This window comes from Carcharodon carcharias, chromosome 13, assembly GCF_017639515.1.
Source record: "Carcharodon carcharias isolate sCarCar2 chromosome 13, sCarCar2.pri, whole genome shotgun sequence".
Lineage (NCBI taxonomy): Eukaryota > Metazoa > Chordata > Chondrichthyes > Lamniformes > Lamnidae > Carcharodon > Carcharodon carcharias.
Window position 1 is genome coordinate 23,019,762 of NC_054479.1, and position 16,729 is coordinate 23,036,490.

At 42.0% G+C, this 16,729-nt stretch overlaps 1 protein-coding gene across 1 annotated transcript; it reads left to right on the forward strand.

Annotated features, from left to right (window-relative positions):
* Positions 1-1,795: 1,795 nt before the first annotated feature.
* Positions 1,796-14,506, forward strand: crybb3 (crystallin, beta B3). Its single transcript, XM_041202701.1, has 5 exons — positions 1,796-1,872; positions 4,739-4,857; positions 7,041-7,173; positions 11,836-11,978; positions 14,180-14,506. The coding sequence occupies exons 1-5, from the start codon at positions 1,798-1,800 to the stop codon at positions 14,355-14,357; spliced, it is 648 nt and encodes a 215-aa protein (XP_041058635.1). The 5' UTR covers positions 1,796-1,797; the 3' UTR covers positions 14,358-14,506.
* Positions 14,507-16,729: the final 2,223 nt, after the last annotated feature.

The window sequence follows — 16,729 nt, forward strand, 5'->3', positions numbered from 1 at the left end:
AGTCCTTAGCAAATTTAATCTTAGCATTGAGTTTCTAAGTTCAAGTTGTTAGTGTGTATGAGAATTAATGGTGGTCTCAATACTGATTCCTGTGGCACCCTAATCGGTATCTCTTTTCCTGATACACTAACATAATTCTTCTCACAAGTACCTGCTGTTTTACCTGTAAATTAATTTCTGTAGGTACAAAGCCTCATGGAGCTTTCCAACTTGGGAAAAACATTTGTCAAAGAAGTCGAGAAGGCTGACCAGGCAGGAGCTTTCTGAGTCTCAGCACCAGAGAAAAAATTACGATGACGACCTATTCCATCACCAGTGGATACAGGTCTTCAGCTGAGTAACGTACTCTGTTGCTTCGTATATGCCATTTTAAGCTATTCCTCGGAAATGCCGAGTTGGCCAGCCTGTTTGGTCTTCCAGCTGATACATCCACTCTGCTAATGCCAACATCCTTGTGTAGCACATTTCAAAAGCAACCAATCTCTCTAGCTCTGCTTTCTGTAACTTTACTTTTGGTTCAACTTAACCAGGTTAAATCAGTCCATCACATTACTGCCCAATTTGATTCTCCCTTATATCTTTTTCAATTATAAAGCTGTTTATCCCGTCATTAAGGCTGTCAGAAATCATTAATGAAATGGTTGAGATGGCAGTTGGATCCAAATGAAAGTGTCGATGGCAGCAGTGTTGGTTTTTGGCATGGTCGGTGCTGCTAGTTCTCATTTGTTCTAAAATTGCTGATCAGGGTCCAGATTTTAATCTTCCCCAAATCAGCGGGCGGGGTTTGGAAGATTTTTTGGGAGCCTGTAACATTGAACTTTGTCAGCGGCAGAGCCCAAGTGCACAATCAGATCAGATGATGTTCGCTTGATTCTGCTGCGTCGGCTGTCGGGGGACAACAGCAAATTCAGATCTGCCACCGGGCTGAGGCCATAAATAGAGCAGCAGGTGTGGAGAAGGAAGCGGCATCCAGGTTAGAGCCAGAGAGCTGGAGAGAGACGCCGAGCCGAGCCCAGCCCGTACGGTACCCAACCGCTGACCTTTAACAATCCCTCTGGTCACTTCGCTCCCCAGCTACAAGTTGCAGTTTTTTTTTATGACAGTTAATGATGTTGCTTGTTTGTTTTTAATGAAATAGAAATTTAACGCACATCGTTTCAAAAATTGCAATTTATTTCAAATTGATCATAGTTCTAATTTTACATTCAGTGTTTTTAATCAAAGGCTTTGCAATTTTTATTTAAATAGGGTTGTTACTTTTTTCAATAATTAAGTTTGTAGCATTCGACATTAATATTTTATTCCGCATTGTTATTCTGATAAAATTGGTTGAATAATCTAGAATTCAGTCCAGTCAGACCCACATCCGATATCGTTATCCTTTTTTCTCTATATAACGCAGGTTCATTTATATGTCGCACGCTACTTTTTCAACAATTTCCTCCTCGCGTTGCAGACCAAGTTCTGAAAGTGGCTAAAATGTCTTTAATAGTAACTTGCCCCCTTCTCAATTTGGATTTTGAGGCCAATAGGATGTGGTTCGGGGGCCGACGTTGCTCCCTGATCCCTTATGGTAGAACTGTGGTAGTGAGTAATTCTCAACCAAGGGGTGATGCATGGCAAATACCGGAAACCTTGGCGGGAGCTCGGTGTAATGCTGCGAGTGCGCTCCGTCCCAACAGCACGGCGTTACATATTGGAACCAGCACAGCAGCACTCGACCGTTAGCAGAATTGGCCCAATGTGGACAGTGTCCAATGAAATGTAACTGATTTTATTGCCTCTGAAGGTCTTACGATGGCAGAGCAGCAGGACGTCCCGGAGCAGCTGGTAGCTGGGAAAGGCCAGAGTGCACCAGGAGCAAGTTACAAGGTACCAAATGTGCTCCCTTCACCTGGGACTCGCCTACAGAGCTCCAAGATTGGCGTAAAGTTAGTTTCTGATTCTTTTCTGCTGTTGTTGGTAAATTGGCACCACAGGTCAACTTTTATTTTTCATCACCATCCTGGTTACCATTGACCAGAAACTGAACTGGACCAGCCATATGAATACTGTGGCTGCAAGAGCAGGTCAGAGGCTAGGAATCCTGTGACGAGTAACTCACCTCCTGACTCCCCAAAACCTGTCCACCATCTACAAGGCACAAGCCAAGAGTGTGATGGAATACTCCCCACTTGCCTGGATGAGTGCAGCTCCAACAACATTCAAGAAGCTTGACACCATCCAGGACAAAGCAGTCTGCTTGATTGGCACCCCATCCACAAACATTCACTCCCTCCATCACCGACAAACAGTAGCAGTAGTGTGTACCATCTACAAGATGCACTGCAGGAACACACCAAGGCTCCTTAGACAGCACCTTCCAAACCCACGACCACTACCATCTAGAAGGATAAGGGCAGCAGATACATGGGAACACCATTGCCTGGAAGTTCCCCTCCAAGCAACTCACCATCCTGACTTGGAAATATGTTGCTGTTCCTTCACTATAACTGGGTCAAAAATCCTGGAACTCCCTCCCTAACAGCATCGTGGGTGTACCTACACCACATGGACTGCAGCGGTTCAAGAAGGCAGCTCACCACCACCTTCCCAAGGGCAACTGGGGATGGGCAATAAATGCTGACTCAGCCAGCGAAGCTCAAATCCCGTGAATTAATTTAAAAAATTCTAAATCTGACATCTTCAGAATGATTATTTGCATTTGAACGAGACACAGACTGTAATTTGTCAAATTGTTTTATTCTAGTGTTTTAGTGAGTTTGTTGAATGCTTAACTGTGAATATCCTGTACCTTATTAGATCGGTTTAATTTTTTTTCTCTTGAAATGTCTTGTGTTTTAGGCCATTGTATTCATTAATTGTTGTTAGTATCAACTACTCACAAGTGGCAATGCAGTTAAATCCTAGTGATACCATTCATCTCAGTTACCGCCATCGCCCTCCATCAGTTGTTAGAGCTGTTGACTTTCCTCACCCAGATACTTGGTTCATCTCATTCTCCCTCTGTTTCCGATAGCACCTTCCCATGCAAGCATTGGAGATGCAATACTTGTCCTTTTACCTCCTCTTCTCTTCTCATTGACTAAGGTCCCAGTTACTGTTACTCCTTCCAGGTGAATTTGTATTTCTTTCAATTTAGCATGATTTATTCACTGCTCATGATGTGGTCTCCTCTGGGGAGATCAAGCTCAACACTGGGTGACCGCTTTGGGGAATACCTCCATTCAGTCCACTTGGTCACCTGTCCACCTGTCATTTTAATTCTCCACCTTGCTCCCACTCTGACCTTCCAGTCCTTGGCCTGCTGCAAGCGTTCCAATGATGCTCAACTTAAGGTTGAGGAACAGCACCTCATCTTTCAACTGGGCACTTTACAGCCTTCTGGACATAACATTGAATTCAACAATTTTAGATCATAACCTCTGCCCCCATTTTGTTTTGTTTTTCTTTGCTTTTTTTCACTCTCTTGTTTCTCTCATTTTATACACTTCACTTTCAGGTGGCAGCTATTCAGGATCCTGCCATTTCACCTCCTCTAAACACAGCCTCTGTTTCTTTTCTTGTCCCATTATCACTCCACATACCATGAAACCTTTTGTCATTTAATCCCTCTTGCGCTCCATCCATCATAGACCTTTTTGTTCTTCTTCCCACCCTTCCCACTTTCATTTGCTCAAAACCTGTTACATTTCTAACGTTCCCAGTTCTGATGAAAAGTCACAGACCTGCGACACTAACCCTGTTTCTCTCTCCACAGATGCTGCCAGACCTGCTGAGTGTGCCCATCATTTTCTGTTCTTATTTCAGACTTCTAGAATCCACAGTATTTTTCTCTTTTTTGTTGCATAGGTGGTTGGTTGGCAACTCTCTAAGTTAATGCATCAGGAAACTGTGGGGCACTGTGCTTGAATCCAGCTCAAACTTATGGGTAAAAGTGAACCCTTTCCGTCAGTTACAAGGACTATATATGTTAAATAATTCTGGGGCTCTCAACCTGCTAATTCCTATTGGACATGAGTCCATGGCACTAAACCACCCTGAATTTTGCACTGACTATTGCTAAACTGTAAGTTTTACAAAGGGCCGGAAGGATAGCTGATGTGCAAATAAATAAGTTAATTAACAGTGAAGGGTGCTGCCCTGACATTTGTTTTTAGGAATATAGCTGGGTCGGCAGAGAGGCTGCTTCTTTCCACAACTAGCTGTGTAGTATCTAATCTAACAGAGTTGAATGTTATTATTGGGGGCCTGAAATTGAACTGCTCCATTCTGCAGTGCTGGTTCCCCTCAGGGCTCTAGACAGATGGATATTCAAACAGCAAACAGATGTTCCTTCTCTTTGCTTCTCTTTCTGTACCTGATTTGACATTATTTCACCCATTCTAATTTGCACTTCTTCTCAGTCCATGTACTGTTAATTTCATAATCCTTCAATTTGATTTGTTAAGGAGATACATGGTTGCTTGCCTTATTCATTCAAGTCCCAGATATCCAGCTTCCCTTGTTGTAACTTGTATCAGCTCGCACTTTCCGCAACTTGCCACACAAAAAATTCAAAACCTAAATGTGCATGGGCAAATCATCCTAATGGCAGAAGTTATTAGATGCCCTGCAACCTACAACAGCAAATGATGGCCCGTTATGTTTTCCCATCTAGCCCTGACAACTCTGTAATATCACAATCCAGGATACTACTCTATCTATCATTAACCTATTTTATTTTAATCTTTTCAAGCTCACAGTTTATGAGCTTGAGAATTTCCAGGGACGCAAGTCTGAGTTTACTGGAGAATGTATGAACCTGGCAGAAAAAGGTTTTGAAAAGGTGGGATCAATCCATGTGGAAAGCGGTCCGTAAGTATATTCATTTACATAGATGTGAAAAGAGCAGAGATAGCGTAATGATTGTTGTTGAAATCAAAAAGATTCCTGTCAGATGATTTTTTAAAATTCATTCATGGGATGTGGGTGTCACTGGCTAGGCCAGCATTCATTGCCCATCCCTAATTGCCCTTGCTCAGAGGACATTTAAGAGTCAACCACATTGCTGTGGGCCTGGAGTCACATGTAGGCCAGATCAGGTAAGGACATAGATATCCTTCCCTAAAGGACATTAGTGGACCAGATGGGTTTTTACAATAATTGGCAATGGTTTCATGGTCATCATTAGACTTTTAATTCCAGATTTTTATTGAATTCAAATTCCACCATCTGCCATGATGGGATTCAAACCCAAGTCCCCAGAGCATTACCCTGGGTCTCTGGATTACTAGTGCAGCAACAATACCACTACGCCATCACCTCCCCCTCTTCATCTCCTGATTTCTGTACTTGAATTTTTCTCAACTCTGTCCATTTGAACCACACTGAGTTAAGTTAACTTGAGTCTGTTAAGTGTGTAGTAGTCACTGCTTAAGTAACAATTAGCTTGAGGTTTGCTTTGTAAACTGTAGCAAGGATGGACATCTCAAGAATTTAGCTAGAAGCACAAAAGGACCTAGGGAAATGGTGCCAAGGTCATGCAGTTTCTAAGAGCTTTTAAAACCCCCTTCATCATTCATGTTGGCTCAGGATAGATCAACTGTGATTAGAAAAAACGGCGCTGAATAGAATTTGAAAACCTTTTAGTCTAGGCTGTTTTCGCAGTGAATCCTATTCAACTTGTTTTTTTCAGCACCAAAGATAAGCCATCACGTGTGGGTTATATCTGTTTGTGATTATATGGTCACCTGTGTCATAAGCAAAGAGAACCACATTCTTGATAACATTCTGCAAGTTGTTTGAAGACTAAAAACAATCAGGCCGACAACTTCACTGAGAGACCTATGTAGTAGTTGCAATGACATAAATAGATATTTATCATTATGATCCAATGTTTGCATCTTCTGCGGAAGAAGACTGGCATTTATATAGTGCTGTTCATGAGCACTGGACATCTCAAAGCACAGAATGTGCTCTGGGTGGGGGACTTCAAGAGTGGTTTGGGAACACCATGACTGAAGTGGCCGAGTCCTGAAGGACATATCTGCTAGATGGGGCCTATGGCAGATGGTGAGGGAACCAACAAGAGGTAAAAAATCCTACAAGACTCTAGTCTTCACCAATCTACCTGTCACAGATGCATCTGTCCATGACAGTATAGGTAGGAGTGACCACTGTACAGTCCTTATAAAGACAAAATCCCATCTTCATATTGAGGATACAATCCATCTAAGGTTGCCAACCCTCCAGGATTGGCCTGGTGTCTCCAGGAATTGATGATCAATCTCCAGGACGCTGCTGTTTGCAATCCTGGAGAAAAATCATAGAGACATTAAAAACAATATTTTTTTTCATTTTCTTTGAACATTTCTCTCAACTAGATATAAAAATATTGAAAATGGAGAAAAAAGGCTATTTGGTTGACAGTCAAACATCATGCAAATGGGAAATGAATCTTTTTGCTTTCCAGTTGGCGTGGGAAGGCCATGCATGACAAGGATAGATGTGTTGGGCAACTAATGGCTGGAACTTGAGGGCAAGTTATGTGATGAAATTTCCAGGAATACATTTAATCACAGTTGGCAATTCTACCTCCATCGTGTTGTATGCGCTACCACCATGTTAAATGGGATAGATTTTGAATAGATCTAGCAGCTCAAAACTGGGCATCCATGAGACACTGTGGGCCATCAGCATACGAACAAGGAGCAGGAGGAGGCCATTCAGCCACTCGTGCCTGCCCCACCATTTAATAAGATCATGGCTGATCTGATAGTAACCTGAAATCTGCATCCCACCGACTGCCAATAATCTATCTCCCTGCAAAGAAAGGAGCCAAAGATTTTTTTAAACCTGGTGATTGCCCAGGTTTACTGAATTGAAATTCACATTTAGCAATAATTTGATAAAAATGCCATGTCACTTCTGCTGAAACAGCATTAGGCCCAGTCTATCTGAAAGATCTCTGCCAAATCTCAACTCCATGTGGTTGAGACATGATCAAATCTCTCAGCTGTATCCCGTAGTGTTTAGCAGTTGCTGTTTCTTTTCCCCAGATGGTTGGGATTTGAGCGACAAAAATACACTGGGGAACAGTTTGTTTTGGAGAAGGGAGAATACCCACGCTGGGACACATGGTCCAACAGTCACAATAGTGAGAGGCTGCTATCACTCCGACCCATCCACGTCGTAAGTACCACTTTATTACATGTTTTTCCCATCACAATCAACACAAAGAAAAAGACAGAGAAAAGAGAGCTATGCATTCATTCAAAGAAAGAGACAAACACAGTGAAAGGGCAATCAGCGTAAGATGGAAACAGTGAAAGAGCAACCAGTGAGATGGACAACATGATAGAAAACACACCATGTGAGAGCAGTGTGAGGGAGATAGACAGCTGGATTTATCACTGAACTCATGCTCCCCATCTTTGCTTGGCCAGCTCACCCCACTTCCATTTTAGATATGTAGACGAGACTTCCACCACCACTGCTGCCACCCCGCACCCCACCCCACCCCCCCACAACACACACACACCAACCCCCCACTCCACTCCACCCCACCAGGAGGAAGTACCGCCTCATATAGCTACTGGCCAATCAGAGGCTGGCTGCGCCACAGGTAGTGCTGACCACTGTCGGTGCTGCACCAAGGACATTGAGGGTGCGTTTAGTAACGGATCCAGATCTACAAGTAAGTCTGGGATCTCGCCGGGTCAGGTTGGCAAGCCCTGGTGAGGGGGCAATGATCAGTGCAGGGAGGAAGGTGGACATGCGGAGGGAAAACTGTTGGGGTAAGCATTGGGCATAGGCTCTTCTGTTGCCTGTTAAATCAGAGCGGCAGCAGTATGAGGCCCTTAAGTAGACATTAACTACCCTCTTGGCCTCAATTGGCCCCTGGGCAGGCAGCCCTCCCGATGCCTCAATTGCTGTTCTTAAAATCACAGCAGGGGTGGGCGAGCAGACAGCGGGTACACCACTGATGACATGTCACCCTATTTCACGGATCCACTTACCTGCTTTCCTGTGCATGTGTGGCCTGTAAAATCCAGCCCATAGTGTGAGGGAGACTGGGAGAGAGAGGGAGAGAGAACAAACAGTTAGAGAAAGCCAGACATTGTAATAGAGAGCAAACAGTGAAAGAGAGACAACGTGAGACAGACACAATGAGAAAGAAAACCACATGAGAGGGACAAACGCACTGAGTTGGAGCAAACTGTGAGAGAGAGAGAGAGACAGATCCTACGAGAGAATGCAAACAGTGTGAGAGAAACAGATACTGATGGCTGAGTCTTAACTCCTAAAAATGGATGGGTTAGGGTTGATAGGTTAAAATTCAAGGAAACTGCAACAAGAATCAACCTGATTGAATCCGCCCACTTCAGGTTTTATCAGAGGTGGGTCCAGGGCAGGTGACCATGCTCCTTGCAGGATGTGGATTGGTCATTTGAATCTTATAATGATGTTGTGCATCCTCATTTTAACAGTTACTCTATTTTTAACTTATGTCAGCCGGGTTTCCCAGGCCTCAAGAGACCTGTTGGGTGAAGGGAGGTGGGCAGGCTGAATCTATGAGGTAAGTGCTTTTACAGCAGTGCTGGCTGACCAGGAGGAGCAGGTGTCTCAACAAGCTCCTATTAAACCCTCCTACCCCCGTAATATGTCTGCTCCCCCTCAACCCTTATCTGCGCCCCCTCTTACCTTCTTATTTCCCCCCACCACCAGCAATTGAATCCTCCCACGCCGCAATTGGACCACCCGCGATTCCTCTCTCTGCCCTCCCACTAGATCTACCTACTCTCAGGCCAGCTTGGGGGTTCCTAATCCAATAGGCCTGTGACCTGTCATTCAGTTTGGCTTTGGGTAAAAAAGCCTGCAGAATAACATTAAAAGATGTCAAACGAAAACAGAAAATGCTGGAAAAATCAGCAAGTCTAACAGCATCTGTGGAGAGAAAAAAAACAGAGTTAACATTTCGAGTCCTTTTGACTCTTCTTCAAAGGTGCTGAGTTTTTCCAGCATTTTTTGTTTTTGCTTCAGATTTCCAGCATTCGCAATATTTTGCTTTTATTAAAAGATGTCAACCTATCCTTCCAGGTTTTCTGACCTTGTCTGATCTCAAGTCAGAACCACCACCCAATGCACCCCCCTCCCCCCACCACAACTGCACACCCTCCCCTTCTCTGAGCTAAGATCCTGTCTAGTGAGAGAGAAGCCAACATGGTGTGAGAGATACAGGCACTGTAATAGAGAGAGAGAGAGAGAGAGAGAGGGAAGGGGACAGAAAGAGAAAGCAAACAGTATGAGAGAAATAGACGCTGTGGGAGAGAAAAATGTGTAAGAGAACAGATAGAGAGAGAGCAAACAGTGTGATAGGGTTAGACACCATAAGAGAAGGAAAACCGTGAGTGAGATAGGCAGAACGAAAGAGCAAACAGTGAGCAAGACAGAATCAGTAGAACACCAAGCTCTGAAAGACAGACCAATAAAAGAAAGGTGCACACATACATAAATAGAGAACGATGTGCACACAATGCACATCAAGAGAGAAAAATGGCACATGCTCAAGAGGGAGAGAGAGGCATATACATAAGAATGACAGAAGGACCAAATTCCTGATACCCTGCACATGGAGTAACCCCTTGCACATTGATAAGTGTACAAGTAGACAGACCTGTGTGCAGGGAGCATCAGACACCGAAATTGGTGCTTTTGGGGATCATTCAGGCTTTGTTATCGTTCTAAAATTATCTAAAAACATTTTAATCAGCTGTTTAATGAATTGCTCTTGTTTTCTTGGTGATCCCCACTTTATGCACTGCTCAACAGCTTAAAATGGCTGATTTTCTGCACTGTTCATATTCTCAAAGATGGAACTGTTTACTTTATGGAAACTTCTGATTTGCTTTCTTGACTTGCCATACTGTGATTCTATTTGTGCAATACATTTCTGCAGTTTGCTTCTGAGGTTTTGCAATATGAAACTCCAACCCCAGCTCAGCACAGGCAATCTATTGGCCCTGCCAATAGTGGTTGTGGGCTTAGTGAAGGTGTTCAGGGAGAGGGAAGGAAGGAAAGAAGGTTTGCAGTTGGCCCAGGAACTATGTTCTGTAACCCAGGCCAACTTGGTTGACTATTCCTCAGTGATTCTATGAGTTATGCTTTCCATTTGCAGGCTGCAGGCAAACTGTTACAATGAGGTAGCCCTAATGCAGTGAGAGCCAATGCGAGAGCCACACATGGTGAGAAAGAGAAACATGTGTATATGCACACATGTATACATACAGTAAGACTCACATAATATGAGAAAAAGAGGCAGAGTGAGAAACAGACAGAAAGGCATATAGAAAGAGACATATTCACACAGCAAAATACACACACACCAAGACAGAGTCACATAGGAATAGAGATTGAGAAATGGAGACGCACACATATAGCAATATCAAAATAGCAAGTCAGATTGAGAGACACAGAGTGAGAGACATTGAGAAGGAAAGACACATAAACAGCAAGAGAATTCTGAGAAACACACACATGCAGGGCAAAGAATAGGGACACACCAGAAAGGAGAAAAATATACAAAAAGAGAGATAGAGAGAGAGAGAGATGTACAAGCAATAGGAGAGTCATGCAGAAGTGAAACAGAAACATTTAATAAGAGTGAAACACACATACACATACCTCACAAGAAGAACACACTGGGAGAGAGAGATTTACTGTAAATGAGAAAGAAACAGACGGGAAAAAGAAAGAGAACGAACACCAGGGAGGGACAAACACTTAATGAAAGAAAAAAAACACAGTAAGACAGTAAACGGCAGATAGTCACAGTCTATCTAGGACAGAGAGCCACATAGATTATATAGGACACAGGCAAGATAAGAAGGGGTCTGGCCTAACTGGGCAGAAAAGTTATCAACTGGTTGACAAATGACCAGAGGGAATTCTTCAAATACAAGGTATATAGAGTATAAAATAAGTATGCTGAACTCTTATAAAGCAAATGGTTCATCAAAGAACAGAGTCCCAGGGAAAAATAGAGAGATTATAATGAAACTGAAATTTACAGAGAAGCACAGGATAAATTTAGGGCTAACAATTCTAAAGATAATTATGAAAAATATAGAAAATATACTAAGGTGTTTGAAAGGGAGGAATGGAAAGACTAAAAAGAAACATGAGAAAAGACTAGCAGACACAGTAAGACAAAATAAAGGAAAAAAAAACAAAAACAGAAGTACCTGGAAAAACTCAGCAGGTCTGGCAGCATCGGCGGAGAAGAAAAGAGTTGACGTTTTGAGTCCTCATGACCCTTCGACAGATACATTAAGACAAAATAAAGGTGCTGGTTACCTTTTATCCTTGTTCTCATTGACATACACTGGGTTGCCTTCCCGCCGCAACATAAAAGAATTAAATTCCTCAATCACATCAGTAAATCCCTTCTTAGCCTTTCACCAGTCCTCTGAGCCTGGCCTTTTGTGCATCCTCCTCCCTTTGCCCCTCCCCAATTGGTGACGGGCTCTTCAGCCACTTCCCTCCCTAAATCCTCCTGTACTTTGCATTCTTTGTTTTAGTCCCTTTCCTAATTTCTCACTCTTTAGCCCAGCCTGTTATGATCATTTATTTCTATTTGTGAAACACCTTGACACACTTTAGGTTAAAGTTACTGTATAAATGCAAGTTATTATTGTTGTGTAAATATTAATTAAACTGGGATTTAAACCTTTGGACTTTCTGTCAAGACTCTGATATGTTTTGAGACAGCCCTCATTTCTAGGTTCTCTGATATATTGCCTTCTGAATTTCATACTAAATGTTCCACCCCACTCTTTGTTTTGCTTTCTTTAGGATGGCGGTGAGCACAAGATCCATCTCTTTGAGAATGCTGGATTTAATGGAAGGAAGATGGAGATTGTAGAAGATGATGTTCCCAGCCTTTGGGCTTATGGATTCCAAAATAGGGTAGCCAGCATCAAAGCCATCAATGGAACGTAAGACAACTTTAGACCATTTAGATCACTGAAATTTCCCTGCAAATTCTACATACTCTCTTATTGTAGTGACAGTGAGGTTGTTTGAAGATCTCTTGCTGCATGTCTGGAAAAACTAATGCGCAACTCACCTTTCTCTCTGATGTACCCCATACCCGAAACTGTAGCATGCACTACTATACCCATGTTATAGAATTATCAAGAGTTATACAGAAATAAGGGCAGGAGGTGCGGTATTACACTTGGGAACAAATCACCAGTGTTTTTATAATTAATAAAATGAAGTGTTCGCAGAAAATGAAAAGAAAAACATTTTTTTTAAATGCCCCTATGACTTCTCTGCAGTTTTGCTCACAGGAGTGTCCTGGAAATTAACTTGTAATATTTGGAGACTAATCCTGGACAGTTGACTTCCCTGGTTCAGAAGGGGTAGGTGGGAATGGGGTGAGAACGGGTCAACAATGGGCTGGAAGAGTTTTGAGAGAGCAACTAAAGAAGCAGCATAAAAATATGGTGAGGTTATGGTAAAAGGTCCAGAAGTGATGCTACCAGGATTACTGTCAATGCTGTATCAGACCATGAAATATAATAATTTCCTGGAATGGTTATTATGTCATGCTTATGCAAAGAGAAGTGACTCTATAGATCACTGAATGTTTTGTTTAGGGAGAGGGGTGTAATTCAGGAAAAGTGGTATGGTGGAAAATCTGGTGGGGACACATTTGCCCACTCAAATTGTCCACCCAAGTGCACTTTCAACAAGGCATTGAGAGGGTGTAAACATGCAGGAGGCTACCTATGTATGTAAACCGAGGTTCTGTGCTTGTTGTAAGATCCTAATTACAACTTAAGAAGAATTGGATGAAGAATGCATGGTGACCTGTCCCACTTTCTTCAGACCTTTGATACCCTGATCCAAATGTTAAGTTTTTAGGAGGAACAGGAGTAATCCTCCCGGCCACTCAAAACTCTTCCAGCCCGTTGTTAACCCGTTCTCAAACCATTCCCACCTACCCCTTCTGACCTAGGGTAGTCAACAGTCCAGGGTTAGTCTGCAAAAGTTACAAATTAATTTCCAGGAGACGCCTGCAGAGAAGTCATAGGGGCATTAAAATTTTTTTTTTTCATTTTCTATGAACACTTCATTTTATTAATTATAAAAACACTGTGATAGGAAATAATGCTGTTTGACTGACAGTCACCAGTTGGATGATGAAGAGTCCTTTCATTTTCCAGTTGGTGTGGGAAGGCAGGATTCAGTGAAGGCAGATGTGTAGGGTGACCACTGGTGGGAGTGGGTCAGTGGAAGAGTTGAGATTATGTGATGAAACCTTTAGAAATACGTTCAATCAGAGTTGGCATCGCCATCCCCAACAGGCCTTACCTGTCAACTGACTATGTTCACCAGCCACATTTGCTCGTGAACCGTTTTAAGCACATTTGGCAGCTACAGCGCACCAAAAGAAATGTCAGTCAGCTTCAGAGCTGAAAATGATTTGTGCATTCCAAATGCTGCATTAAGTGCCTGTTCAGTGCCTGATCCAAAAGTCTCCTCCATAAAGTCAGTTGTGGATAAATAAAAGGGTTTTAGGAGTGAAAAAAGCAATAGATAGACAGATTATATCTAGTAGCAACAAAGATCCAGGTAAATCTTTTTAAAGGATGCCTAACTGATCTTTAAAGGAAAAAATTTAGATATAAGTATTGCAGAAGATCAGGAAATTACGTGTGTTAAATGAATTCTTTGCAAACAAAGACCTTGGGTATTTCAACATTTTGACTCAGGGATTCATATCCTAAGAAACTCAAGAAATTACTGAATGGACTGGATAATCAGGTGATCTCATTAAGGAGGATTGTTGACAGAGAGTGCGTAGTTGGATTTCACAAACTCACTATCCGTGATGATCCATTCATTAATTTTAAAGGATGGAAAATTACAGGCTGCAAACCTGACATTGCCTGACCTTTGCTTCCTGTGAACACTTATTCTTGCTAGGAATTAGCATTTAAATATCTACGCGGTACCTGAATTAGTTGGGATAGAGCAAAACAAAATCAGTAGAGCAGGCATGGATTTGCTTCATTAATCTAGAAGCTTCACCAGCATAAGAGTTGCACCTGAGGGCTAGGAGATAATGAAAATTATTCTGGTATCCAAAAAAGATTTAATAAGTATCCTGTGTTCTGTTGTCCTGCAGGTGGGTGGGGTACCAGTACCCTGGTTATAGAGGACGCCAGTATCTATTTGAGAAGGCGGAATATAAACATTGGAATGAATGGGATTCTAACCAGCCACTGATCCAGTCTATCCGTCGTGTTAGAGATATGCAGTGGCACAAGCGAGGCTGCTTTCAGGCCACCCCAATCAGCAGCTGAAAGAGACAGGAGGAAGACCTTGAGGTCAGGGGCAGAATGTATGCAAAAAGAAGAAGAATGAAATAGAACATACAAGTCTTTCATCCCCAGGCTATGAAAATAATACTGCTGCAAATAAAATGGTGACTGAGAGGAACCACTTGTATGAATATGTTTGTTCACATGGATTTTCTGTTTATTTTCTTCTTAAACAAAAATAAGCAGTAGCATCTCACTTCCCCTTCAGGTACCATACCCTAATAGGCATTGGCGACCATGGACGACTTTGGATTGGTCTAGGATTATGTTTCACAAAGTACTGAAGTGGTTTGCTGTTGCCTTCTGCAGTTTGACTGACCAGGAAACTCTCCCACTCTAATGGCCTGCCATCAGGTGTATTGGGAGGATTTACAGGCTGACAATCAACCTGTTTGACCATGTTCGTAACATGGACATCAAGTCCTAAAATGGGACTTGAACCCAGAGATAGGGACACTACCACTGCATCTCGAAAGCACCCTACAGCCCCTCACTAGGAATGAAAAAATATATTGGCCGGAGTTTCTGCTCTGATCGTTATCCAATGGTTCCAACTGGGGAGAGCCTATGTGTGAGTACAAGGCTAGACTTAGTTATGATGCTCTTGAGAAATAGCTCACTGTCCAGATGCCACATGATAGATGCAAAATATGTCAGTGACCATGGTACTGGATACTTCCATGATTCAGAGCTTTCAGGGGAAGAGCTGAGAAAATTGAGCTATAAATGTATCTCTCTTAAAAGAGTTATAAAAATATTACAACGAAACATCTGATTGCACTGTGAGTTTAACCTAAGCACTAACATGACAGAACCTCTAATAATACCATGCAGTTAATACAGAATGCTCCAGTAATTTAGTTGTAAAAATAAACCCAGCGAACTTTACAATGCCTCGCTACAAAGCATCTCAGACCACTCATCTCCAAATAATAAACAGAGGATCACATTGGTAATGCTGGGCCTCGGCTTAGAGGTAAACTTCTCAACTGCCAGGGAAAAAATACTCCCTTAAAAATAAATAACAAAATGTGTGTTTTACCTAGTTTCACTCTGCATCAAAGAAGAGCCTGTGGTGCCAGAAATATTTTCAAACAAATGAAAGACCATTAAAAATCATATTAGCTTTGATCATCCATATAAACTACAATTGACAATCACCAGAGAACAATGTGTAGGTTTTAGCGTCTTGAAATCTTTCTACATTTATTTGTTCCAGAGTCTTTCTTTGAGAATTTATCATTGATAATGAATGGGTTTTAATAGTTCATGGGTTCGTTCAGATCTTCCTCCTTTCTTCATCCCCCAAAAACAATGAAGGCTTGCAATCTAATATAGTGCATTTCATAACCCCAGGACATTTCCAGAAAAAGAGAAATCGATTGGTGCAAGTTCATGAAGGAAAAGGCTTCAGCAAAAAGTCTGCCACTGTAAATAGTCTCACTATATTCTCAGATTGACTCACAGCTGAGAATGGAAGCATAGGACCTGACCCTGCCAATGCTATTCTGGAAGTGACCACTTTGTTGCATGATGACTGGCCAAGCGTTGGCAATAGTGGCACACAAAGTGCAGTAGTCCCACCTGTTGAAATTACTGTATCTGGGTTTGCTCCACTAAAGACTCCATCACTTGGAATGTTTGATTTATTAGGAACAGCAAAAAGCTATTAAACTCAAAAAATATTTCCTTTTTGATAGCTTCAAACTCTGCCTTTGTGCCATCAGACTATGTTCGTCAATCAATTCTCTCTCCAGAAGTACATTTAATTACCTCTTGAACCAGCTAACTATATTAATTTCATTGGTTTTTCTGGATAACTGGAAAATGAATAGTGTTCGTGGGTTCAAGAAACAATGGTCTTCCTGGGTAACTTTTCCATTCTTCTATTATCCGTTGTGTAAAACAGTTCCACTTGGTTTTTCTTCTTATCCTAACTTACAGTCTTTTAACTTGTGACCCTGATAGTAAAACCCCTTACCAAAGTGAACAATTTAAAAAATACCTTTTCAAAGAGAATAAGAGGACATCCTTAACCTTTATTTGAAATTTAAATTCCTGATATAATTATCTGTTTTTTCACCACTGACCTCACTCAGGGGCATTAATATCCTTGCTATAATTTTAGGTGCCAAGAACTGCACACTACTATAGATTTGACTAAGGCTTTATACAATAACAAAGCCTTCAATACCTATTTTGTTTAGTGCTATATCCCTCTGCTCATGCAGCCAGCACCATATGTAACATTGATCGTTGGTTCCTTTCCTATTGAAGTGCATGCAAACAGTCTGCTCTTATAAGCTGATTGTAATGTTACTGATTAATAATGAGATCCCAGGACACAAGTGTTA

What these genes read in the sequence shown, in the direction of transcription:
- crybb3 (XM_041202701.1), top strand. Translation starts at nt 1,798, where the DNA reads ATGGCAGAGCAGCAGGACGTCCCGGAGCAGCTGGTAGCTGGGAAAGGC. An exon ending in ATCCATGTGGAAAGCGGTCC is followed by an intron (nt 4,858 to 7,040) that starts GTAAGTATATTC and finishes TCTTTTCCCCAG; the next exon opens with ATGGTTGGGATTTGAGCGAC. An exon ending in CACTCCGACCCATCCACGTC is followed by an intron (nt 7,174 to 11,835) that starts GTAAGTACCACT and finishes TGCTTTCTTTAG; the next exon opens with GATGGCGGTGAGCACAAGAT.